This window comes from Pan troglodytes, chromosome 3 (assembly GCF_028858775.2).
Source record: "Pan troglodytes isolate AG18354 chromosome 3, NHGRI_mPanTro3-v2.0_pri, whole genome shotgun sequence".
Lineage (NCBI taxonomy): Eukaryota > Metazoa > Chordata > Mammalia > Primates > Hominidae > Pan > Pan troglodytes.
The window spans coordinates 17,970,249-17,997,287 of record NC_072401.2 but is presented as its reverse complement, the minus strand read 5'-3'; the positions used below and the strand labels follow the sequence as shown (position 1 = coordinate 17,997,287).

At 45.2% G+C, this 27,039-nt stretch overlaps 1 protein-coding gene across 1 annotated transcript; it reads left to right on the top strand.

Annotated features, from left to right (window-relative positions):
* The first annotated feature begins 1,171 nt into the window (after positions 1-1,171).
* QDPR (quinoid dihydropteridine reductase) lies at positions 1,172-27,039 on the top strand. Its single transcript, XM_001161997.6, has 7 exons — positions 1,172-1,423; positions 4,029-4,121; positions 8,917-9,013; positions 11,527-11,667; positions 21,087-21,195; positions 22,682-22,765; positions 26,198-27,039. The coding sequence occupies exons 1-7, from the start codon at positions 1,319-1,321 to the stop codon at positions 26,301-26,303; spliced, it is 735 nt and encodes a 244-aa protein (XP_001161997.1). The 5' UTR covers positions 1,172-1,318; the 3' UTR covers positions 26,304-27,039.

The following is a 27,039-nucleotide window of genomic DNA, read 5'->3' as shown; positions in this document are numbered from 1 at the left end:
TTGTCTTGCTGAACAAAGGTGTGGTTAAGTGGAACTCTAGCTATTGAAGACCTGTGTTCAAATTCCCACTCTTCCGGACAAGTGTCTGTGACTCTCATGCCTCAGCTTTCTAATCTGCATAGGATTATCGTGTGGAGTAAAGTGAAATAGCACAGGCAGATCACTTAGCGCAGTGCCTTGGATATAAGGGGCACTAAATAGATGGTGCTCTCCTCTCCACCCAGCCTCCTAGCAGTTCTATTTCTGATAATGAAGCTTCTGACAACAAAATATGCTGCTGGCTGCATCCTCTTCTCTAGTGACATATTTCTGCATGCTTTACCTGGCACAAGTTTACTGAACAAACATCTGTGTCTGCTGTGTACAAGGCTATATGTGGATGGGAAGTGACACAAAGATGTATATAATACAGGGTTCTGCTATCAAGAAGGTTATGAGAGTGTTAGAGCTCTGGTTCTCTATCAGTGATGAATTTGCCCCTAGGAGACAATTGTTAAATCTGGAGATATTTTTGATTGTTATGAGTGAGGGGTAGGGGTTTGCTATTGATTTCTAGTATATGCAGGCCAGGGATGCTGTAAATATCCTACAATACCCAGGGCAGCACCTGTCACAAATAATTATCTGGCCCAAAATGTCAGTAGTGCTGTAGATGAGAGGCTCTGTGTTAAAGATACAGGCCATGGGCAGAAATAACTAATATACAAGGGAGAAAATGCCAGGATCTGTGTCTGGCGATGGGTGGCATGTGGTAAAAGGGCCATTTGGATTAATGGGTATAAATTTAAGGTTAGACAGAAGAAATAAGACCTAGTGTGGTTTGTCTCGCCTCCGCAGTGGACTTTCAGCTCCTTGAGCGTAGCGACCTCTTCTGTTTTTTTGGCAGGTGGGAATACTTAAATCTCTATTTTGATGCACAATTAAAAATAAAAAATTGCCAAAACAGTGGTCGAAAATTGTACTATACTATATTTTACATGCTTACACTTCACAAATTAATGCTCGTAAAACACCCGCTCTCCACCCTCCTCGCCCTTAGCCCCGCTCGCTGCACGCCCCGAGGCCCAGCACTTGCCGGCGGGTGGGAGGAGGGGCTTCGCCGATGTCCCCGTCCCAGGGGCAGGGCCTGGCCGAAGTTACAGTCCCTCCGGGTGGCGGGGCGCCCCGAGCGTGGCAGCGCGCTAGGCGGCAGCAGCGGGCGCGGAGCGGGGCGCGGCCGCCGCGCGTTCCCTCTTGGCGGGGTTGGCCGGCCGGGGCGGGGCGCGGCGCTCGGGCTCGAGGCATTCGGAGCTGCGGGAGCCGGGCTGGCAGGAGCAGGATGGCGGCGGCGGCGGCTGCAGGCGAAGCGCGCCGGGTGCTGGTGTACGGCGGCAGGGGCGCTCTGGGTTCTCGATGCGTGCAGGCTTTTCGGGCCCGCAACTGGGTAATGCTGCGGGCTGGGGCTGCTGGGTCTCCGCGGGGGTGGCCGGGGGCTTTCGTGTGGAACCCGGCGGGGGGCAGTCTAGAGGAAGGTGGGGGCCCCTGTGCACCCCCTGACCCGTGTTGCTTGCACGTGCGCGCACAGGTCTACGCGTCTATGCCTGTTTCCGAGTGCGTGCGCACGCCAGTCCCAGGGCGCTGGGCCTTTGCTGTGCAAGGAGGTGCTCCGTGGGCCTCCACCAGACCCAAAAAGTCTGGCGTGACTCGGGAGAGAATTCCAAAGGGGAGGAACGGGAGCGGGGGTGAGAGGACGGAGAGAGAGTGTAGAAGGAAGGCTCTGGAATGAGACAGCCCAGTCCCGGTTACTAGTCATGAGACCGCGTATTGATTACTTAACGCCGTAGGACCTCGGTTTCCCCATTTGTACAATGGAGATTCTGACAGTGAGAGTTGGCGAGGATTAGATGAGATAATTGGTGTCGTTGCACATAAATTACCTGACGCCTGGTAAAAACTGTTTAAATGCTGTCTATTAACGTTACTGTTACTACCCACCCCTGTTCTTTTAGCCCCATTGGATCTGACAGTTTGAAGGCTCAGCACGGAAAAACGCTGACGGCTTCTTTGCTCTGCAAAGACTATTTCAACTACTTTGCATAGTCAGGTGTCAATTTTCAGGAGGCGGCAAGTCGGAGCAGAGCTGATCCATGGCCAAAGACCCTTGACCTCAGCCGCTCAGCAGGCCTCAGCAATTTCCCGGTGGAGACCCTGCCAGCGGCAGCGTTCTGGGAGCTTAGTTAGCAGCAGCAGCAGCACAGCAGCCTGGGCAAGAGTTCCCCTGGGACCAGAAAAAGGCTTTCAGGATTTTCTTTAAAAAAAAAAAAACAAAAAAACAACTATCTAATTTTTATAGATGAAGGGGGCAAAAGTACAGTTTAGTTACATGGATATGTTGTGTAGTGGTGAAGTCTGGGCTTTTAGTGTAACCATCACCCAAATAGTGTACATTTACCAAGGTTTTCTTCTTGCTCAGAATCTGGTACAGGAATATGCTTCTGAAGAATTCAGTCACACCACTCCCTTCCTGCCACCCATCTGCTCAGTGCTTGGGGACACTGATGAGGGCGCTTTCCCAGGTCTTCAGAGATGCATGGTGGTGACAGAGGCAGCACTTCTGCCAAGGGCCAGGCACTGTGTTCCCAGTACCAGAGTTCCCATAGACTCTTAATGCCCCCAATATCTTTAAGGCAGTAGATCCTGTTAGCGTCATGTGTTAGAGGGTGAAGGCTGTGCTTTCTCCTGGTGGTGGCACTTTGGTTTACCTTGGTCTTGGCAGAATCTGGAGAGCTGATTTACCTCTGGCTCTTGGTCTTTCCCCTCCGAGCTTCTTCCTGCCATCTTAGGGAGGGCTAGGATGATGGAGGCTTTTCATTGTTTCATTATCCCCTGTGGGATAACAAGTTAATTAATAATATAATAAATGTTGATGAATAGATGCTGTGTTTACAGCTTAAGGTAGAGATAATTATCTCTGGGGACTTCAGACCAAGAGACCCTGAGTAAGGCCTGAACATCACCTGTGCCAGGAGCTTTAGCATCTTCCATTTCATTTAATTCTTACACTGACCCTGTTAATCATCAACAAACAACCTCTTTTGTTGGGAGCCTCTGCCCAGCATCGGAGTGAGAAAGCCACTCTGGCAGAGCTGGGATTCAAACCTGATCTGTCTGATTTCCAATCCTAAAGTCCATCCCTCTCTGCTGTAGGACAGGGATCCTTTGTGAGCTGAATCTGGTCTGCCACCTGTTTTTGTACAGCCCAAGAGTTAAGAATAGTTTTACATTTTCAGGTGGTTGAAAAGAAAACCAAATGAAGAATGATATTTTGTTGTATATGAAAATTAATGAAATTCACATTTCAGCTCTGAAGATTTATTGGAACACAGCTGCACTTATTTTTTCCCCCTATTTATTGCTGTGTTCTGTTACAATTGCAGATTTGAATAACAACAGATACCATATGGCCAGCAAAGCCTAAGGTAATTGTGATCTGGCCCTTTACAGAAAATTTGCTGGCCCTTGATGTCTCTAGAAGTGCAGGGTTTGTGTTTTAGAGGTGAATGTGGAGGCGAAGTAGAGTGTTTGGAGGTAGGAGGGCCTGGGATGGAGCCCAATATAGGGTGTGTTTTCATTGAAGCCTCTTACCTGTCTCCACTCTCCTCCTTTATTTTTCTTTCGTTTTCTTTTTTTTTTATTTAAATGGAGATAAGGCCTCCTTCTGTCGCCTAGCCCGGAGTACAGTGGTGCGATCATAGCTCACTGAGCTCAAGTGATCCTCTCGCCTCAACCTCCTGGGTAGCTGGGACTACAGGCATGTGCCACCACACCTGACTAATTTTAAAATTTTTTTGTAGGGACTGGGTCTTGCTATGTTGCCCAGGCTGGTCTCAAACTCTTGGCCTCAAGAGATCCTCCCACATTGGCTCCCAAAGTGCTGGCATTACAGACGTGAACCACTACACCTGGCCAACTCCCCTCATTTCTATGTGTGACTCTTTCATGGAATAACAACTCACTGCCTCTTAACCAAAGCTGTTTTCTCCTTCCAGTGGGTTGCCAGCATTGATGTGGTGGAGAATGAAGAGGCCAGCGCTAGCGTCGTCGTTAAAATGACAGACTCGTTCACTGAGCAGGCTGACCAGGTAGTTTCAAAAAGGCCCCCAAACGTTGTGAGGGGAACCCTGGGGAGAGGTGACCACTGGCTGTATGTTCTTCCTTTGGCTGTATGTTCTTCCTTTTATTTCTTTTTTTCCCCGAGACGGAGTCTTGCTCTGTCGCCCAGGCTGGAGTGCAGTGGCATGATCTCCGTTCACTGCAACCTTTGCCTCCTGGGTTGAAGCAATTCTCCTGCCTCAGCCTCCTGAGTAGCTGGGATTACAGGTGCCTGCCACCACCCCCAGCTAATTTTTTGTATTTTTAGTAGAGACGGGGTTTCACCATGTTGGCCAGGCTGATCTTGAACTCCTGACCTTGTGATCTGCCCGCCTTGGCCTCCCAAAGTGCTCGGATTACAGGCATGAGCCACTGCGCCTGGCCTGTTCTTCCTTTTTTTAAAGCTGTTGTTTCTCTAACTAGGAAAGCCATTTGTGTTCATTGAGGAAAATTTGGAAAAAGTGAAAAATGATACAAAGATAAATTATATAATCATTTTGAGTTAGTTCACTGTTAACATTTTGGCTTATTTTCTTGTCTTTTTCTATGCATATTGTATGTTACTCCTTTTACAAGTTTAGGTAATTTTGTATTTTATAGTTTATGGTAAGCTTTGTTTTTTTTTTTTATACTTAAATAATTCTCCAGATTACTGAAAAAACCTCTTTGTAGATGTGTGATATTCCATTTTATGGAATGGCCACAATTTATTTAGTTTGTTTATTGTACATTTGAGTTTTTTGCAGGATTTTTGTTTTACTATTGTCAAGAATGTTGTGATGAACATCTTTGTCTACATATCTGATTATTATTGTTTTTTGTGTTAAGAGAGTCTTGCTCTACTGTTGACACTGGAGTGCAGTGGCACAATCTCAGCTCACTGCAACCTCTGCCTCCTGGATTCAAACAATTCTTGTGCCTCAGTCTCCTGAGTAGCTGGGATTACAGGCATGCACCCCAATGCCCAGCTAACTTTTTTGTATTTTTAGTAGAGACAGGTTTTTGCCATGTTGGCTAGGCTGGTCTCGAACTTCTGACCTCAAGTTATCCACCCACCTTGGCCTCCCAAAGTAATGGGATTATAGGCATGAGCCACTGCACCTGGCCCACATATCTGATTATTTAGGATACATTCTAAAAAGTGGAGTTACCCAGTTCACAGCAGGAACACTAACAAAACAGGTTATTTTTAATTATAAAATGATATGCATATTATAAAACAAAAGTCCAACAAAACTACGTAAATATAGAAATAAACTGTGAAACTGTCCCTTTTCTCCCCATCATAGTATCATTTCCCAGAAGGATGCACTATTAACAGTTTGATGGATATCCTGGTATAAATATCTTAGATGCTCTAGGCTGGGTGCAGTGGCTGACACCTGTAATCCCAGCACTTTGGAAGGCTGAGATGGGCGGATCACGAGGTCAGGAGATCAAGACCATCCTGGCCAACATGGTGAAACCCCGTCTCTACTAAAAATACAAAAATTAGCTGAGTGTGGTGGTGCACGCCTGTAGTCCCAGCTACTCAGGAGGCTGAGGCAGGAGAATCACTTGAACCTGGGAGGCAGAGGTTGCAGTGGGCCAAGATTGTGCCACTGCACTCCATCCTGGGTGACAGAGTGAGACTCTGTCTCAAAAAAAAAAAAAAAAAAAAAAAAAGAAAGAAAAATCTTTGATGCTCTTAAGCATTGCTTAACTTTCTTGAGAAGCCCTTCCGGTGAGCTGCCTGGATGACTTTTGAGTCAGGTTCTCACTGTGTTGCCCAGGCTGGACTGGAACTCCTGGGCTCAAAGGATCCTTCTGCTTCATTCTCCCGAATAGCTGGGACTTCCCGAGTAGCCACTGTGCGCAGCTGACTCTGTGTTTAATGGTTTTTAGTGCTGTAGCCCACATTCCCAAGGATAACTTCACATCACTGTGTGAAGCGCCTTATTTTCCCAACCACTCAGTGTGGCAGGCAGGCAGGCCATTTTACAGCTGTGAAGACAAGTTTGTGTGACTAAGTGACAAGGCCAACAAGCTACTCAGTGGTGGAGTCAGGATCATAGGTCTCCAGATACGAACTTTAATAAGTTCAGGTGCCACTTGGTCTGTACGTGGGTCTGCTTTTCATTTAGTTGCACTTTCCTTAGTAATCTCAATACTGATGTTTTAGGATCCTTATCTGGTTTTTATAACAAATTTTTAAAATTTTAGAAGTGATGCATGTATGATATAGAAAATACAAATAAGCAAAAAGAAAAGGGAAATCATTTATAGTTCTAACATATAGTTAATCATTTATTTATATTTCCTTCCAGTCTGTCTCTCCAAAATATACATGTATAAATCTATACATTTTGAACATAAAACTGTGAGCACAACTCTGCTACTCATTTGCTCTTTCTAAAGTGTCAGTTTGACATAGATTGGAATGTAAAAGCCAGATGACTTATTTTAGCACTTCATTTTTGTTGTTCTTATTTTTCTCAGTGTGGTCTCAATGTTCCCATACCTGAGTCATACAGATTGACCTTAGTGAATTTAATAGTGAAAGTTGACATGGCATCATTGTTAGTTGCCAGGCACCATTCTCAGTGCTTTATTTTCATTAACACATGTAGTCTTCATTACATCCCAAAACAAAGCTTCTAATTTTATCCTCCTTTTAAATGGGGGTAACTGAGGCACAGAAAGGCCCTGGTATTTGTCCAAGGTCAAACAGATAAAAGGTTGCATAGCCACTATTTGGACATGGGCAGTGGGGGTCTGACGGCTGTTTTCTTAACTGCTATGCTAAGCTGCCTTAAAGCAAAATAGTTTCATGTGAATAAAGTAATAAAGGCCAAAATGGCTGGGTGCAGTGGCTCATGCCAGTAGTCCCAGCACTTCGGGAGGCCGAGGCAGGAGGATCACTTGAGCCCAGGAGTTTAAGACCAGCCTGTGCAACATGGCGAAACCCCATCTCTACAAAAAAATACAAAAATTAGCTGAATGTGGTGGCACACAACTGTAGTCCCAGCTACTCGGGAGGCTGAGGTGGGAGGGTGGCTTGAGGCTGGAAGGCAGAGGTTGCAGTGAGCCGAGATCATGCCACTGCACTCCAGTCTGGGCGACAGAGCCCAACCTTCTCTAAAAAACAAACAAAATAAAGTAATAAAAGCCAAAACTAAATGGAAGGGCGGTGCCTGGGCTTGGAGAGCAGTAGCCCTGCCAGGTGCGGGTCTCTGTAATTGGTGTCTCTTCAGTGTCTCTTCTGCTCTGATTAATTATAGGTTTCTAATGTCCCTGTAGATTGAATGTGGAGGTTGTCCCCACCCAAGGCTTGACAGTAGAGTGCATCTCTAAGACAGAGATTGAGAGATGCGTTTGTGCTTATAAACTTTTCTTTGAAAATCTCTTCCTTCTTCTACTACTCCACCAAAGGAAGAGGAGTACCTTCTCCACCATACTCCCAACCTGAAGAATTTCTGAACAAACAGCATAACATTCAGTTTTGTCATGAAACTGGGGAAAGAGGTAATCAACTGAAATGTTCCTACTGGGAGAGACACAGGGTGTTGATTTAAGTCTTTTTTAAAACTAAATGTAGAGATGACGTCTTGTTATGTTGCCCGGGCTGGTCTTGAACTCCTGGGCTCAAGTGATCCTTCTGCCTCTGCCTCCCAAAGTGCTGGGACTACTGGCATGAGCCACTGTGCCCAGCCTGATTTAAATCTTAAGAAGATTGGGCCAGGCGTGGTAGCTCAATCCTGTTGTCCCAGCACTTTGAGAGGCCGAGGCAGGCGAATCACCTGAGGTCAGGAGTTTGAGACAAGCCTGGCCAACGTGGCGAAACCCCATCTCTACTAAAAATACAAAAATTAGCTAGGTGTGGTGGCAGGCGCCTGTAATCCCGGCTACTCAGGAAGCTGAGGCAGGAGAATCGCTTGAACCGGGGAGGTGGAGGTTGCAGTGAGCCGAGATGGCGCCATCGCACTCCAGCCTGGGAGACAAGCGAAACTCCATCTCAAAAAAAAAAAAAGAAAAAAGAAATCTTAAGAAGATTGATCTTAATGAAGCAATTGGGATTTGTCATCTCAGCCATTCCAGAGAAATATGGAAGAGTCATGGTGGATGGCCAGAATTGCCTGTCCTGACAGACTGTTCTTTTAATAAATTATAACAAGAGGGCATACATATATTTTCAATGCTTTAAAATCTCAAACAAACAGAAGCAGACAGATCATTAAAGTGAACCCCCATGTACTTAATATTACCAACATATTGCTATTGACTGTATTTTTTCTTGGCTGATGATTTTTCTTACAATTTTTCGTTGGCATTTTTTTCAGAGTTGCGGTTAAAGGGATTTTTGGATGGGGGTGGGGAAAATAGGGTTGATCTTCTTTTTGGATTATAATTCTGGATTTGTGAAGAGAGTCTGGAAAGAAATACACCAGGATGTTAACTATGGGCAGGCAGTGAAGCTCTAGGTGCTTTTTTCTTTTTTTTTTTTAACCTTTCCCTACTTTTATTTATTAATTGTTGTATTTCAAGGGATGCTCATGTCTCTACCTTTCAGAATGTATACACAGAGACTCTAGATTGTTTTTTAAAAATCACACTGAAGTGTACTTGGGCTTCAATGTCTAAAATGCTCATCAGAGCTTAGTCTTCCGTCTAATTCTCAAAGCGTTAATTGCCAGGTACTGTAAACTGGCTTAAAAAAAAGAGAAAAAGAAACTGAGTATCTGTAAAGATGCTAGCCTGTGTTGGCTTACCTTACAGTTTATACATTTTTTTGTTCTTGTGTTGAAGGTGACTGCTGAGGTTGGAAAGCTCTTGGGTGAAGAGAAGGTGGATGCAATTCTTTGCGTTGCTGGAGGATGGGCCGGGGGCAATGCCAAATCCAAGTGTGAGTCCTTTCCTGAGTCACTCATTTGTTCTGCTCTGCTCTTTGTCCAGCTGACAAGGATTGGGTTTGCACTAGGTGACAGGCCAGCTGTTTTTTTGTGTATATCCCGGAATCTTTACAGTTGCTCGGGGAGAGAGTGATTAATGCTCTTAATCCATTTTACGGATAAAGAAGAAGCTTCCCCTGGAGGATGTGAGGGGACGGGGGCATTGAGTTTGAGTTTAAAGTAGAGGCAGAATGAAATCAGCATGGCCTGTGCCCCAGGCCATGTGCTATTCAGGCATTGGTGGATGTGTAGGAAGTGCAGAGATCATTTAGAAAGTCAGAAGAAGTCAAACTTGAGATTTTACTAAAGCTGATTCCTTTTTTCATCTTTTCTTTTCCCTTCCCTTCCCTCCCCTCCACTCCCCTACCCTTTTTCTTAAGACAGAGTCTTGCTCTGTTGCCAGGCCAGAGTGCAATGGTGCAATGTCGGCTCACTGCAACCTCTGCCTCCCAGGTTCAAGCGATTCTCCTGCCTCAGCCTCCCGAGTAGCTGAGATTACAGGTGCCCACCACCAAGCCCAGCTAATTTTTTGTATTTTTAGTAGAGACAGGGTTTCACCATGTTGGCCAGGCTGGTCTTGAACTCCTGACCTCAGGTGATCCACCCCCTTCAGCCTCCCAAAGTGCTGGGGTTACAGGCGTGAGCCAGTGCGCCTGGCCCATTTTTCAACTTTTCATTATGAACATTTCTAAGCATACCAGAAAAGTTGAAAGAACAGTTCAATGAACACCCTTATATGCTCCATCTAGATTCAGTAACTGTTAACATTTGCTGTACTTGAGTTGAGCTTGTTTTCTTGTGCCTGTGTAATTTGTGCATTGTTTTTTGTTAACTGTTTGAAAGTAAGTTTACACCTCACTGTATTTCAGCGTGTTTCTCCAAAGAATAAGCCCGTCCTACATTATTATGGTACCATTGTACCTAAGAAAATTAACAGTGATTATCTAAGATTAATGATATTGAGCGCATATTCAAATTTCCCCAGTTTATTCCATGTCTGTTATAGTTCTTTTTCCCTAAACATATTCCACTCAAGGTTTATGTACTGCATTATGTTGTTTTTAGTCTCTTAATCTAGAAAATCTAGAATTTAAAAAAAAATCCCCTGTGATAAGACTTTTTGTCAAGTCCTTGGGAGTTTTCATATAGCATGTCTCACATTCTGAACTTGTCTGAACTTTTCTTTAAGGTGTTGTTTGACTTGTTCCTCTATCCTTGGTATTCCCCATGAACTGGAATTTGGGTCTAGAGACTCAGTTAGATTTAGCATAAACATTCTTGTGGTGCGAATTCTTCCTGAGTGATGGTGTGTACCTTACATGACATCACCTGGGAAGCTCAGCATGGCAGCTTGCCCTACCCTTAGGGATGCCAAATTTGATGCTTGGTTGAGATGGCAACTGCCAGACTTCCATTATAAAGGTACTTTTTTTCTGTTTGCAGTAAGTCAGTCATCTGTGGGATGTGTGGTATTGTGATATTGTGTGTGAATGTCCTGTTTCCCAAGTATTATACTTTTCACCCAGTGGTTTTAGGCCTTCGTTGATAATCTCTGCCTGAAGCACTTATTCAGGGGTTGGAAAATGGTAGTTTTCTAATTCTGTCATCCCTTCTACCTTTATTAGCCAAAGCCATTTAAAAAGACGTTGACATTCTGTGACCCACATGTCAATGTGAGAGTGGTGCTTTGTGAGGTGATCAGGTTAGCAAAACAGCTTGATAACCTTTTTGTATGTTTTGGGAGCAAGAAATGATAAATGTGGATCCATCAGGTTTTTTTCCTAGTCTTTTTTAGTGGGGAAATGCAATTTCTTGTTTATCACCTACCAACCCCTCCTATATCAGGAGGACATCCTTTTTTGATCACCAGGTACCACATGCCCTTCGAGTTGCCCAGTTGGTGGTGTGACATATGTTACCATTTGTTCTTCCTTATGTCTCTGGCAAGGCTGGGGAGTTAAAACAAGTGTAAAATGGTTGTTATTTTAGCTTTCTTTTAAAGAGTCTTTAAAGCTAACATTAAACTTTTAGACATAAAATATGTAGCTCAGTAAAAGCTCTCTTTATAGCTGTACAGTAATAGGCCCTTGGATTTTTATCACAGAGAAAACCTGACGTAGACATATAGGTTCTTATTACAAATCTGTTACCATTCATAAAATAAAACAATCTTTGAATTAAAGCCAGTCCAGCAAATCAGTAAACTCCAAGTTTATTTCGTAAAATTTATTGGCCAACATTTTGCCAGTGTATAGGTAAGGAAGCTGAACCTTGGGCGATCCCATGGCCTGGATTTGAACCTGTGTCTCTGACCACTGAGCCCTGTGCTGTTTGTGTTAGACCTTGCTGTAGACAGGGACCCAGGGACCAGGAGGGAGGGCCTCCCTGAGTGTGGGGCTGCATGAGTTGAGCTCACCTTTTGGTTTCTTTCCTGGGAATGCTGAGCCCACATGTTTTTTTCACTCAGCTCTCTTTAAGAACTGTGACCTGATGTGGAAGCAGAGCATATGGACATCGACCATCTCCAGCCATCTGGCTACCAAGCATCTCAAGGAAGGAGGCCTCCTGACCTTGGCTGGCGCAAAGGCTGCCCTGGATGGGACTCCTGGTAAGCCTTTATTTCCCTGTCTGTGGAGTGGGGTTGCTTACCTTGCTTGCTGGGGCTGCTGGACACTTTCATGGGATGAGGACTGTTAAAGCCTTTACCCTCTAAGCTGCTTAACAGATAGATGGATTTTGTCTTCTTTTGGGCCTGAATCATTTTAGGGAGAAGAGTTCTGATCTTTTGTTTGCCTGTCCTTATGTTTATGGTGGTGGTAAGGAACGCTATGATCTGGTAACCCCCATTTAGTTTATTTATCTGTGATCTACACTGGAATGAATGGTTTAGTGGATATTAATTAATTAATAAACATTGATTATTATTATCACATTGAATCCATGTGTTCCAGGGAAGCAGCTTAGCAGCTGGAAACAGCATAAGTTTTAGAATGAGAGAGGTTCATTTGGCCAGCACAGTGGCTCACACGTGTAATCCCAGCACTTTTGGGAGGCTGAAGCAGGAGGATTGCTTGAGCCCAGGAGTTCAAGACCAGCCTGGGCAACATAGTGAGACCCTATCTCTACATTAGAAAACAAAAAGAGAATGAGAGGCTTGCGGGTGGATTCTTTATCCTAGATGTGTGACCCTGAACCAGTTCTTCAGTCTCTGACCAGATGTCTACTGTAGTTTCCTTAATTGTAAAATAGTGACAGTGACATCTAACTTGAAGAGTGCTGTAAAACTGTAGAGGTGTAGCTATGTAGAAAGTGCACATGGTAGGCACCCATAAATGGCAAGTCTTACTGTTATTCACAATAAATGGTAGGTCTTATATTCACTCTTTTCATTTCACATATATTCTCACTTTAATCTCATCAATATTATCTTTTTCAGTTTACAGGTTAGGAAACTAAAACTTGGAGAGTTAAGTAACTTGTCTGGGTTTGTGTAGGAAGTAAGTTGCAGACTTACTTGAACCAAAACCCTAATCATCTACCAACTGTGTATTTTTTCCATTATGTCATTTCTTTTGCATTTTTTATGACCTGTATTAGTTTGTTTGGGTAGCCACAGACTGGGTGGCCTAAACAACAGAGATTTATTTTCTCATAACTCTGGAGGCTTAAAGTCTGGAGATCAAGGTATCTGCAGGGCTGGCTCCTTCTGAATCCTCTTTCCTTATAGATGGCTGCCTTCTCCTTTTGTCTGCATGTGGTCTTCCCTCTGTGTGTCTGTCCTCGTTTCCTCCTCTTCTAAGGACACCAGGCATATTGGACTAGGGCCCACCTCAATGGGCTCATTTTAACTTTGTTGCGTCTTTAAAGATCTTCGAATACAGTCACATTCTGAGGTACTGGGAATTAGGACTTCGATATACGAATGTTGGGGGGACCCATTTCAGCCCATAACACTCCCTATGGGATAGGGCTAAAGGAATTTAAGCAGGGGTAGAAAGGGGCAGCACAGGGAGGCAGAAAGTGTCTACCTCAACTACCTAAGTTGAACTCTTCTTTTAAAAAAATGGGAGCTTTTGGCCGGGTGCAGTGGCTCACACCTGTAATCCCAGAACTTTGGGAGGCCAAGGCGGGTGGATCATGAGGTCAGGAGATTGAGACCATCCTGGCTAACACGATGAAACCCTGTCCCTACTAAAAATACAAAAAATTAGCCAGGCATGATGGTGGGCGCCTGTAGTCCCATCTACTCGGGAGGCTGAAGCAGGAGAATGGCGTGAACCCAGGAGGTGGAGCTTGCAGTGAGCCGAGATCGCGCCACTGCACTCCAGCCTGGGCAACAGAGCAAGACTCCCTCTCAAAAGAAAAAAAAAAAAAAGGTGGGGGGAGCTCTTTTTGACTCTCTTGTAAGTGGTAGAGACCTTGGGACCCTTCTCAGTTATTTATTTTTTTAGAGACAGTGTCTCACCCAGGCTGGAATGTAGTGGTATGATCTAGCTCACTGTAGCTTGGAACTCCTGGGCTCAAGCAATCCTTTGCCTTGGCCTCCTGAGTAGCTGGGACTGCAGACACACACTGCCATGCATGGCTAATTTTTGTATTTTTGGTAGAAGCAGGGTCTCGCTATGATGCCCAGGCTGGTCTCAAATTCCTGGCTTCAGGTGATGCTCCTGCCTTGGCCTCCCAGAGCACTGAGACTACTGGCACGAGCCACTACGCCAGGCCCCTTCTCAATTTTAATGTAACTCACTGAACTGTGAGGCTGTGACTGCTAGCAATACCTTGCCTCTCATTTTCTTCTTCCATTTCTTAGAGCATGTGATGTTACAAGTCCATGGCTATAGCAATCATTAAAGCTGTGTAAATGTTAGCTGTCTGGTTGGTTGAGATCTGATTTTTATTTAAGATGACATGGAACAGAGGCAGTAGAAAGTAAACAGAGAAATGAGTCTTAGCTTGACATTTTAAAAAACAAAACCCTAGGAGCAAAAGACTGATTTTTCTAAATGACAGAAGAGTCTCCTACTTTCCTTTGGTTTGCACGTATCCTTTGATTACATTTTGGGTAGTGGTTAAGACTGCAGGCTCTGGAACTGTGCACGTTGGACTTCTGTTAAGGCTCTGCCACTTACTGTGACACATTTGGCAAGTTACTTCGCCTTTCTGAGTCTGCGTTTTGTCATCTGTAAAATAAGATAAAATAGTGTCTCCTTTATATATATGGTGGTTGTACCTTGTAAATGTCTCAATGGATCTAAATGGATGAGAAAGGTATTACAGAGAGTCAATAGTAAGTGTGAGCCATTATTATTATTTACTCCAGGCTTATTTCTGCCCAGCTGTTCTGCCTCAGATGTTAATGAATTCGTTCATCTTTAACCTCTTAAGTTAGATTTTGTTAAGCTATTAATAATTTGAGTCATGAGATCTATTAAGTATGCTGCAGACCTCAGAAAAATCTGGGGAAATAGATCTACAATTTGAAAGTAAATGATGAATCAGGCTTAGTAGTCCCTCAAACTCAAGAAGATTTGTTTGCACATGAGAAGTTTTTCACTTGGAAGGATACTGAGAAAACCTCACCCTCCTATTTCCAAGATTGTATTTCTAGACTGTCTTCTGTAGGACAAACAGTATTAAAATGGTGTTCACTTTTGTTTACCATTAAAGGATCTGTGCTGTGATTGGAAATCAGTTTTGGGGGACCACACTGATCATTCAGTAATTTGGAAGTGTTGACCTTCTTAGTGAAATGTCTTTTTTTTCATATCTTGCAAATAACCCCTTTTGTGTCCCCAAGGAAAAGTCATTCTTTAGAATAAACCATTACGGTTGCTATTTGCTTGTTTCTTTCCTTTGTCAGAGTCCCTGCTCTTGTGTTGTGTTGTTCGAATGGAGTCAAGAGAGAGCTCTGGGATTTTGATGACCAGGTCTGGGTTAATGAGCACTTATGCCCTGGTTTATTTTAATCACTGAAGAGTTTGTTTTGCCCCCTGATTAAACAGAGAAGCTAAGAATGGCGAAATATTCTTCTTGTGCTTCCAAATAGCTCTTTGAGACCTTGACCCTCTTTTGCAATTTGAGGTAGTTGTTGAAGCAGTTTTGTGATTGGTCCCTTGGCTGGGCTGTCATCCCCCAACCTCCCGCTGGACTTGTGATGCCTCCACAGCAATTACATCTTAAACAGTGTGTGTGCCGAGGATTTTAGGGAGCCTGATGACCTCTAGAAGAAATAGTGGTTTTCAGAAGGTGGAGAAGTTTACAGTGACTCATCATTCCTTCTTGTTGCTGTGATAGCAGCATTTAGTGAGCAGCTACAGTTGGGCGCAGTGGGGGAACATAAAGAGGAAAGACTCCATTCCTGCCACATGCCTGCGGGGCAGAGGGAAACCTACCTTAGTAAAAGACATCCCTTGCTTTTGTCAGCAAATATCCATCGAATAGTGGGAGGAAAGGAAGACCAATAGGTAGCAGGTATACACAATGTCAAAATTTGCTCAAATGGTACACCCTAAATGTGTTTAAGTTTATTGTGTTTCAGTAATACCTCAATAGACTTGGCGAAGAAGAAAGAAATATTTTTAGGCATCTGTCTTCTGGGTGCTTGGCTTGTTGGGCTAAGCTTGATCTTATTTAATCACCAGAGGTATCTGTAAAGTAGGTCCTATTATTTTCCCTTGATTATGGAGGAAAAAAAGTTCAGTGATTTTAGGTGCCTTGTCTAAGACAACCTGGCTAGTTAGTAGCAGATTGGTCTGAGTAATACATTGATCAGTAATTAATATATAATTATAATCAGTAATTATAGCAATTACTGATAATATAATTATATAGAGATAATTATATAATTATATTGAGATAATATAATTATATTCAGAGCCTCCTCCGGCAGCAGGGGTGCGGGTGGTGTGAGCGTGAGACCGGGCTACAGTACGGTCTAAGCGGAGTGCTCTTGGGGGGGTGAGTCCACCTCTGAAAAGGTTTTGTTGAGGGAGCTGATTCAAACAGGGTCTTGGAAAAGGACTTGCTTTGACAAATAGAGCTTATGGGAAAAGACAAGGCACTGTATTAGTTTTTTTTTAAATAATTTAATCAGTTTTTAAATTGGAAAACTAACCAATGCATGTAGTAAAAATTCACATGGCACTAAAAGAAACACAATGAATAGGAAGACTCTCTCCTACTCACACCGCTGATCTCTATGGCACTCCCTCCCAGGCCCAACTCCAGTGATGGCTTCTCGGGTGTCCTTCGGGAAGCATTCTGTGCCCATTCTAGTGTGCGCCCATGTCACATTCACATACTTTTTAAAAAGCACCATAATTTGGCAGGGCGCGATGGCTCATGCCTGTAATCCCAGCACTTTGGGAGGCCACAGCGGGTGGTTCACCTGAGTTCGAGACCAGCCTGGCCAACATGGTGAAACCCCATCTCTACTAAAAAATACAAAAATAACCAGGCGTTGTGGCAGGCACCTGTAATCCCAGCTACTCAGGAGGCTGAGGCAGGAGAATCGCTTGAACCTGGGAGGCGGTGGTTGCAGTGAGCTGAGATTGCGCCACTGCACTCCAGCCTGGGTGACAGAGTGAGACTCTGTCTCCAAACAAACAAAAAAAGAGGCTGAGGTGGGAGGATTGCTTGAGCCCTGGAGGTCAAGGATGCAGTGAGCTGAGATTGCACCATTGCACTCTAGCCTGGGCAACAGAGTAAGCTTGTCTCAAAAAAAAAAAAAAAGAAAAGCACCATAATTTGATGACTCAATAGAGGCTTTTCCGTGCCTTATTCTTTTCACTTCATCATAGATTAAATAATTTAAAAGTTAGTTTGTCTGGAATATTGAGAAACTCATGAGTTACTGAGAATCACCTACCATAGTTTTAATGAACAGAGCTACCAGTTTGTTCTTTTTTTTTTTTTTTTTTTTTTTTTGAGACAGTTTTGCCCTTGTTGCCCAGGCTGGAGTGCAGTGGCGCAATCTTGGCTCACCGCAACGTCTGACTCCTGGTTCAAGCAATTCTGCTGCCTCAGCCTCTGGAGCAGCTGGGATTACAGGCATGCATCACCACCCCCAGCTAATTTTGTATTTTTAGTAGAGACGGAGTTTCCCCACGTTGGTCAGGCTGGTCTTGAACTCCTGACCTCAGGTGATCCACATGCCTTGGCCTCCCGAAGTGCTGGGATTACAGGCGTGAGCCACCGCACCTGGCCCCAGTTTGTTTTTTCATTCCCACAGTTTTTGAGTGGCCACCATTTGATTAAGCCCCATTATCCTCTTTTGAGAAACCCACCTATTGCTCTTTTCTGAAAGCAGTGAATAAAGTATTTATTTATTTATTTATTTATTTTCCTTTTTTTTTTTTGGAGATGTGGTCTGGCTCTGTCACCCAGGCTGGAGTGCAGTGGCGTAATCTTGGCTCACTGCAGCCTCGACCTCCCGGGGGCTCCAGCCATCTTTCCACCTCAGCCTACCGGGTAGCTGAGACTACAGGCGCGCGCCATCACACCTGGCTAATTTCTGTATTTTTTGTGGAGACAGGGTTTCGCCATGTTGCCCAGGCTGGTTTCAAACTCCTGGGCTCAAGAGATCCACTTGCCGCAGCCTCCCAAAGTGCTAGGATTACAAGCCTGAACTACCTCACCTGGCCAAATAAAGTATTTATTGAATGCCACCTTTTGGTTTGGGATACATTGGTGAACAAAACAATAAAAATCCCTGCCTCTGTGGAACTTACTTTCTTCTGGGAATGAAAGAGCCCTTTCGAGTTTATGAGATGTGTCACGTTTCATGTCGTTTTCAGGAAAGCCTATTTAGCTTAGCATTGGATCCCATTTAGCAGGGAAGAACCAGAGGCTGAAAGAGCTGCTCGCCCAAGTCGCAGTGGTGAGGAATCACCTGGGTTCCAAGCCCTGGCCTTGAAGTCCAGATTCTGGGTTCTTTCTGGTGTGCTGTGCCGTTCCTGGGAGCCAGGGAGCTGCCTTGTGCTTCTTCGTCTTTCTAACACTGAGCCTAGGGATTCCCACATAGAAGAGGCTCCATGACATGGGGTGGGGTAAGTGGGTTTTGATGCCCAGGAGCAGGCAGACCCTGGCAGCCCCTTTCCAGGCTCTGGCTTTACAGGCAGCAGAGTGATGGCAGGTCGGTTTGATGGTGTTAAGGCCAGAGTTGTCACCATCCCAGTCATGCCACAGTCCTTCCATCGCTGATAAGGAAGGAAATGCCCCGGATGGGCCGCAGATGACTGCTTGATCTGGAGAGGAATCATGTATTATAATATGAATAATGATGAGCTGGGAGAGTGGGAGAAGCATCACCCCCTCCCTGCCGCAGTCACTGGGAGAACATCTCCCTGGCAAGGTGCTGAGCAAAGCCCCTCCTACACCAGGCTGGGCTCCCTCCGCCCTGATCGGGTTCTGTGCGTGCCCTCCATGGTTTCCAAGGCCCTTGTTGGATGCAGTCTCCTTCCATCCTCAGCACAGCCTTGTGAATAAATTGTGATCTGAGTTACCACTCCCACTGACAGATGGAAAAGCAGGCCCACAGAACCTGTGATTTTTTTTGGTGGCTGGAAAAACAGGAGTTAGGGCTGCACTTTTTGAATTCCAAGTTGATGACCCTTTTTGCAATTCCTTATTGCTGTCCGAGGAAAAAGAGTTGCCAGTGACCTGCTGAGAGTCATGAATGACAATAATGGCCAGGATTGAGTGTTCCTCTGTGCTCAGTACTGTACAAAGGGGATTTGTTAACCTGGAAAAAAAACAATCAATGGAGTTTTATTATTTGACATAATTGAGGACGACGCTGGAAGTATTCTCCAAAGCAGCGTCTCTCCCAGGAGGGTTTCATGGGGTGATGGAGAGGGGAAAGGGTGTGTCATTGCATGTGGAGAAGGGGTCCCAGTGGCACAGATGCAGTGAGTCATCACGCCAGCACATAGTCACATGTTCTGGTGATGAAGCTGTAGCTCCTTCTGGGTGGAGACTGTAGCATGGTAATGAGGAAAGTCCACTTGGGATCATCTCTATAAGTTGCTGGTTTCACCTGACTTGGTGACTGCATTCCATGCAAGTTGTGGGAAAAACCAGGCTGAAGGGCAGGAGGCTGTGAAACAGGCTGATTGTTCAAGCTGATGAAACTCCTATAGTCCCTGGAGACCCTCCCTGTCTGCTACACTTGTACATGGTATTTTATTTGATTGTTGTATTATCCTTAGGATTTGGGATTGTCATTCCCATTTCACGGAATGGGAAACTGAGGATTCCAAGGTTTAGTAGCCTCTCCCAGTGTCAGTCACTAGCAAGCAGCAGAGCCTGGACACGAAGCCAGGTAGTCAGGTTCCAGGGCACATTACTTCTATTGATTTGATGGGAAACCTTCATTGAGTGCCTGTCCTGTGCTAAGGGTGTGCTCACAATTAAGTACTCTATTCCTGTGTGTCGTTATGAGCCCCTCTGGATCACACCTGAGTTTATACTGATAAGGTGATTAGTAGGTTGGGGCCCCTAGACAGCCTCAGGATGGAGCTACTTCTTAGAATGACCAAGCAATTAGGAGGTTAGAACTTTCAGCTCCACCTACCGACCTCCTGGAAGGAAGCGGGAGCTGGAGATTAAGCTCTATAAAAACTTCCAGATGTGATAAGCATCTGGGTTGAACACATGGAGGCGCTGGGAGGGTGGTGTGGCTGGAGCAGGCGTGGAAGTTCCATGCCCACCCCCTCTCCTACCCTGCCTCTGTGTCATTCCACCTGGCTGTTCCTGAGTTGTATCCTTTATAATAAACCAGTAACTATAAAAAAAGCGTTTGCCTGAGTTCTTCGAGCCATTCTAGCAAATTATTGCACCTGAAGAGGGGGTTGTGCAAACCTCTGATTTAGCCTGTCGGTCAGAAGTCTAAGTGGCCCAGGACTTGTGACTGCCATCTGAAGTAGGGTAGGTCTTGTGAGACTGAGCCCTTAAATCAGACGGGAGTACAGTGACGTGATCATAGCTAATTGCAGCCTTGACCTCCCCCAGGCTCAAGTGAACCTCCCACCTCAGCCTCCCGAGTAGCCGGGACCACAGGCATGTACCAGCAGGCATGGCTAATTTTTGTAGAGATGGGGTCCCACTACTTTGCCCAGGATGGTCTTGGAACTCTTGGGCTCAAGGGATTCTCCTGCCTCAGCCTCCCAAAGTGCTGGGATTAAAGGCACGAGGCACCACACCTAGCTGGGAGTTCTAATTGAATTGTCAGACACCCAGTTGGTGTCTGGAGACTTAGAGAATTGACTGTGTTAGAAAACACCTCAAACCCATTTTACAGATGCAGCAACTGAGGATTAGAGAGGTTTTGGGAACTTTCCCAGAATTTCTTTAGTGGTAAGTGGAGGAACTGGGATTTGAATGTGTGTAATTTGACTTTAAGTCCTATACTCCAAGTGACTGCTTGATTTTGCTGTCCCATTGAGTACCTCTGTGTGCCAGGTGCTCACAAGCATTTAGTGATCAAAAGGTTCAGAACCCACTTCTTGCCTGGGCTTTAACCTCTCCATCAGCTTTGGCACAATTCTGTGTGTGAGCCTGGCATGTACTCAACCTGTCTTGAGTCTTGGTTTCCTAAGAATAAAAATAAGATCAACCTTCTGGCTTTTGTAATAAATGTTAAGTGTTAGATGAATAGTAGGTACACTTGAAATGTCATGTCTCCTCCACTTTTCTCTGCATAAATGTTCATTTATCTTTTCTTCCTGGCCTCTTCTGGACCCTGGAATGCTGCACCTTGGATGCACCGGTGGCCTGTGTGAAGCCTGTGTGTTCTTGGAAACTGGCCAGAGGCCATAACTCCCAACCCACGTGTTCCCATCCCCTCTTTCTCATGGCTCTCTGCCATTTTTTGATGGGGGTTGGTGAGGGCGTCTGACCTGAAGGAGGAGGCCAGATGCAGCTATTTATAAAGTTTTCAGGGAATAGAGATCTCAAGAGAAGATTGCATGTCCTTGCTGTCCCCCTGGCCGCCAGTGGTCACTGAGCCATCTTCTCCCCATTTCCCAGGTATGATCGGGTACGGCATGGCCAAGGCTGCTGTTCACCAGCTCTGCCAGAGCCTGGCTGGGAAGAACAGCGGCATGCCGCCCGGGGCAGCCGCCATCGCTGTGCTCCCGTAAGTACTTGGGGTTCCCTGGCCGCTGCCCACCTCTGCCCCACTGCTGCGGGTGACCGTTTGTCTGACTGTAGCTTTCCACAAGCAGCCTGTGTGTGCTCTCACCTCTGGTTCTGAAACACACCAAAGTCTCCTAAGATACTTACTATCTTAATGTGTTTGAATTGCTCTAACAAAATACCTTAGACTGGGTGATTTATAAACAGCAGAAATGTATTGCTCACAGTTCTGGAGGCTGGGAAGTCCAAGATGAAGGCACCAGCAGATTTGGTGCGTGGCGAGGGCTCATTCCTCATAGATGGCGCCTTCTATATGTGCTCACACGGTGGAAGGGGCAAATGGGCTGCCTCCAGCTTCCTTTATAAGCATGCTAATCCCCTCCTAAAGGCCCCCACTTGTCTCCTGCAGACCCCACCTCTTAATACTATTACGTTGCAGATTGCGTTTTGTATGTGAGTTTGAGGGGGATACATTCAGACCATAGCAATACTTCCAGTTTTGGGTTCTCCTGGGCTGTCCAGAATGTTTGATTGGCTGGTTGGATGGGTCTGTCTTTTTTGCCTCTTTTTTTCCTCTCCCTTTCTTTTCTCCCTTCATTTCTTCCTTTAAAATTAGACTACACATTTTACTTTTTTATATGTAGTTCTGTCTTTCAAGTCATTATATGGGGTATGTGTGTGTGAGAGAGAGAGAATATGGGAAACTGTTGGAGGTGTTTCTGTTGGTCATCGGGGGACTGTTCCCCATCAGCTGTCCCAGGCGGAGGCAGCTGCTTTGGAGGGAGGCTACTCCTTCTCGCTGGAAGGCTTCCAGCACCAGCAGGCTTGCCTCTTGCCTGTGGTCCTATAAAGGGATGCTGAGACTGTAGGGACTGCACTGATTGACTTTCTGGTTCCCTTTTAGTTGTGAGGTTCTGTGATTCTGTGACATGATTCCCACAGCTGTTTTGAATGATTCGAATGATTCCTGAGGCCTGGATGTTCTTGGGAGATTTATGCATATCTGAATTCTATATTATTCTGCCAAAAATCTTAAGGTTTTGTGGAAAATAGCCACATATTTAAAATTTTAGTATTTTAGTATTCTCGTATTTAAAGGCATATAACTATCTTAAATCCTTAGAAATGAGTGTGCTGCATGTTAGGGAGTGAATAAAGACACAGCAACAAAGCAGTTTAATTCAGTGAAGACTCTTTTTTAAAAAGGCAAAATGTGGCTCCTTCTGTTTTGTTCTTATCTGCCTAAGTGGTGAGCCACAGCGCACCTTATTGAATTATGCTCAGATCTGGCCTGTGCTAGCGGGGACAGCTTCCTGCTCTCTCTCTGCTTATCTCTCTGTCTGATCTTTCCATGTAAATAGCACCCTCAGTGCCAGAGGCTCTAGGTTGTCGTGCTGTATGTTTGCGTTTTCCTGGCCAAGGGGGACTGGGCACCTGTTGTTAGAAAGGAGCGACATGAATGACGTGCTTATCTGTGTCCATTGCAGGGTTACCCTGGATACCCCGATGAACAGGAAATCAATGCCTGAGGCTGACTTCAGCTCCTGGACACCCTTAGAATTCCTAGTTGAGTGAGTATTACAGACATGTCCATGACTGAGCAGCTTCCAGCCCCTATTCTCTGCCTGCTGTGGTCCAGAGGACAAGTCTGTGTTCCCTGAGATCGTCAATCCGGGTGGTCTTGGGAGGTCTCTGGGACTCTGAGGATGCATTGCACATCAGACGGAATCTCAGGGTAGCTGGACTTGGAGACAGGCAGCAGAGTGGCAGAATGGGTAGTGCCGACATGAATCCTGGCTCGCTCCCTCACCACCGGCCATTCTGAGCACATTATTGACCTGCTGAGGCCTCAGTTTCCCCACCTGTATCATGAGGTCCATCATGCTTGTTAGGATTAAATGTGATAGTGTGCGGCAAGCACTCAACACAGTGTCTGGCCATAGCAAGTGCTCAGTGATCCCCAGCTGCAGTTTGCGTCGTTACTGCTGTGATGAGGAGACTCCATGGGGGAGGGGGACACCAGGTAGATGGCCTGGGGGCACATATCTGAATCTGTGTCAAGCCACAGACCCACAGAAAGTGCCCTTTAATTTCCGAAATCCTTTTTGCCCATTTGTGAATATGGGTGGCATTTGAACCCTCATGGGACAGAGAGCTGAATTCCTCTTTTGTGTTTGTTTAGGTGTCAGTTCCTCAAGCCCCTCTAGTTAGTAAGCATGTGTTCATCGAGCACCCACTATGGGCCAGGTGCTGCCCTCGGCTCTGGGGTCACGGTGAGGACAAAGATGGGATCCCTGCCCACAGGGAGCAGGGGTGCCGAGAGGGTCAAGGTGACAGCCTGACCCAGTAGTGCCTCTGTGTAAACTGCTTTGACGACTGTTTATAAGAGATGTTTGTGAAGTTAGCAGTGTGCTTCTGGCCTGATGTCACAATCTCATTTAAATTAAATCGGGAGAAATTTGGGACTTGGGTTTTATGTTTGAAACGTGTACTTACAGAACACTTTTTATGTCCCAGTCACCATTCTAAGCACTTCATAACTCTTATTTAATGCTCATAGCAAACTCTGAGGGAGGAGCTGTCATTTTTGTTTAAGGCTTAGAGACTTGGAGGGATGGCAGGGGCTAAGTCACTCGCCTAAGGTCACACAGCACAGCCGGGATCTGACACAAGTGGTGTGGCTGCAGAGCCTATGGTCTTAACTGGTGTGCTGACAGTTATTTCTGTCTATGCCAGGAATCATGCTTCATGCTTGATTTGCAGGAAAAAAATTGAAGTTGTAGAGGAAATCAAGCTTTGAATTGTGTTTGTGTTTGAATTTCTTTTTAAAGGGCAACACTCCCAACCACACTTGAGATACTGATCTAAGACCTAGACTCTAGATGGAACATCTGGGATCTTGTGTCTGAACTCGTGCTGAGCCACAGACCCACAGAGGACGGGCTGTCACAGGCCCCCTTTTGTTCTAGAGATCACATCCACCCATTTGTGGTATTTGAAAACTCTCAGAAAAGCTGGCATAAAGTTTGCTTTGAGATGTCTGCGAGCACATCCTTCCTCTACCATCCCTGGTTAGAATGGCGTTTTCTCGCTCACCTATCCACGCTGCAGATGAGGGTGAAGAAGTAAGACCATTTAAAACATGCATCGCAGCAAACCAGCACGGCACATGTATACCTGTGTAGCAAACCTGCACGCTGTGCACATGTAGCCTAGATCTTAAAGTATAAAAAAACAAAACAACAAAAAAACATGTGTAACCAACACACAAAACCCTACACATCCAAACGGCACTGGTCTCTTTCAGAGCCTTGCCTCACCAAGCCCTGCCCTGTCCCCAGAGATGAGGCCATGACATGACAGTACTTTAGAGAGTTTTAGCAATGCTTTGTTTTTTGAGCCCATGTGCTCATATGAGCTTGTTCAAACCCCAGAGTAGGGGCCTGAATGACTGGACCGTTACACATCAGCGCTGGCCCAGAAGGTTACAGATTGGCACTGGGAGTCTCCCAGGAAGGAACTGCTGAGCACTTTTTAGTTAATGAAGGTCCGAAGTCTCAGCTGGTGAATTGTCAAAATGGATGATGTACTCAAATGTAAATGTTTTGTGTTAAAGAATTATCATCTACTTCTTGTTTCTTGTGAATTTCTTTTGCCCTTTTTCATTCCTGTCTTCTTAGAGGGTCTTTTTGACTGCCGCAAGTGGGGTCAGTTGCTCCTCTCCTCAGATTTGTGAAAGGCCCTGTTACTGTATTTAACATTTTATTGTAATAGTCTGTTTTTTTCTATCTCTTTTTCCATTGTTTGGTGCAGCTGTGGGTACTCTATAAATATTTGATTAAAAAAATGCCAAATAAATGAATTCCATCTGTTTCTCTCATAAATTTATGAGAAGGTAATATAGCAAAGTATTGTGCATGTGTCTCTCTCTTTGAATGAACTAATTAAAATCTTTAAAAACAATTTTTTTTTTTTTTTTGAGACAGGGTCTCGCTGTGTCACCCAGGCTGTAGTGCAGTGTCACGATCATGGCTTACCCTAGCCTTGATCTCCGGGGCTCAAGCAATCATCCCACCACAGCCTCCTGAGTAGCTGGGACTACAGGCGTGTGCCATGCCCAGCTATTTTTTGTATTTTTTTAGAGGTAGGGTTTCACCCAGTTGCCCAGGCTGGTCTCAAACTCCTGGGCTCAAGTGATCCACCTGCCTCAGCCTCCCAAATTGCTGAGATTACAGGTGTGAGCCACCACGCCTGGCCAAATTAGAATCTTTTAAAATCACAAAAGAATTCCAACAATGTAGAAAAATACCAAAATGAAAGTTAAACTTATGCCAAATCCTGCCACTCAGAGATTAGAATGAGTACACCACTGAACTCACTGGGGGCCTGGGTATGTGTCCATCATGCCTACTGGCTTTTATTTATTTTTTATTATTTTTTGGAGATGGAGTCTTGCCATTGTGTCCAGGCTGGCCTCAAACACCTGGGCTCAAGCGATCCGCCCGCCTTGGCATCCCAAAGTGCTGGGATCATAGGGGTGAGCCATAATGCCTGACCTTTAGTGGCTTTTATTTATTTATTTATTATTTTTTGTGAGACGGAGTCTCATTGTGATGCCCAGGCTGGAGTGCAATGGTGCGACCTCGGCTTACTGCAACCTCTGCTTCCCGGGTTCAAGTGATTCTACTTCCTCAGCCTCCTGAGTAGCTAGGATTACAGGCACGTGCTACCACGGCCAATTTTTGTATTTTTAGTAGAGATGGGGTTTCATCATATTGGCCAGGCTGGTCTCGAACTCCTGACCTCAAGCGATCTGCCCGCCTCGGCCTCCCAAAGTGCTGGGATCACAGGTGTGAGCCATGGCGCCCAGCCCTTAGTGGCTTTTAAACAGTCGCTGCTGTGCCACCCCTTCCCCCCACCCCACAAGCCGTCACTGTGAAGGTCAGCATGTGCCCAGATTTTTGCTTTGAGAATATAAAAAAAACTTTTCTTTTCTGTTCCAGAACTTTCCATGACTGGATCACAGGGAAAAACCGACCGAGCTCAGGAAGCCTAATGCAGGTGGTAACCACAGAAGGAAGGACGGAACTCACCCCAGCATATTTTTAGGCCTCATCTCAGTGCCTGTGAGGGGCCTGCCAGAAAAGTCACTAACCTATCTCAGTGTGGCCTTGTCCAGCCTTGTGTTTTCTGTAACCCCTGTTTGTGGTACGAGATAATGAGTCCTATTTTTCTCTCACATAATATGCATTTGCTCTCCTAGGACAGTGTAATACATTTATGTGAAGTAAAGACATAAGAGACTGGTGGCCTGCAAATAGCATCCGTCAATCTGTGTTAACTGCATAGGGAGGGCTCTGCATAGCACCTGCTATAGCGGTGTCATGTTGGATCGCTTTTGAGACTGTTCATCTGTCCTTGACAGTGGCTGTCATCTTGACTACTTTGTTGATTTGTTGGTATTGGGGACATTTTAAAGGCTGAGTTATTTTTGAATGTCATGTTTATGTCATAGACGTAGTTTTCGCAGCCTTGAATTAAACTGCCTTAACTCCTTTTGTGGTATAAGCAAAACTCCGTGGACTCTGTCCTGGTATCCTTTTCCTGTGTGGTTGCCCCGTGTCCTCTGGCCTAGGGTTAAGTGTGCAAGATAACTACTCGTGAGTATTCAGAATGTTGTTCCTAATAAATGCACTTGTTGTCTGTCTTCTTTAATCAAATCACATCTTATATACAGCAGTCAGAGATGAGTATACTAGAATCATGGATTGCTGGAGGTCTTTTAATCTGGTGTTCTCAGAAGGGGGTGGATTTAAATCCTGAAATAAATATTTCAACACAAGAA

Bases quoted from the DNA above. Each gene is read 5' to 3' on its own strand.
- QDPR (XM_001161997.6), top strand. From the start codon at position 1,319: ATGGCGGCGGCGGCGGCTGCAGGCGAAGCGCGCCGGGTGCTGGTGTAC. The intron at 1,424-4,028 runs GTAATGCTGCGG...TTCTCCTTCCAG, and splicing joins CTTTTCGGGCCCGCAACTGG to TGGGTTGCCAGCATTGATGT. The intron at 9,014-11,526 runs GTGAGTCCTTTC...TTTTTCACTCAG, and splicing joins GGGCAATGCCAAATCCAAGT to CTCTCTTTAAGAACTGTGAC.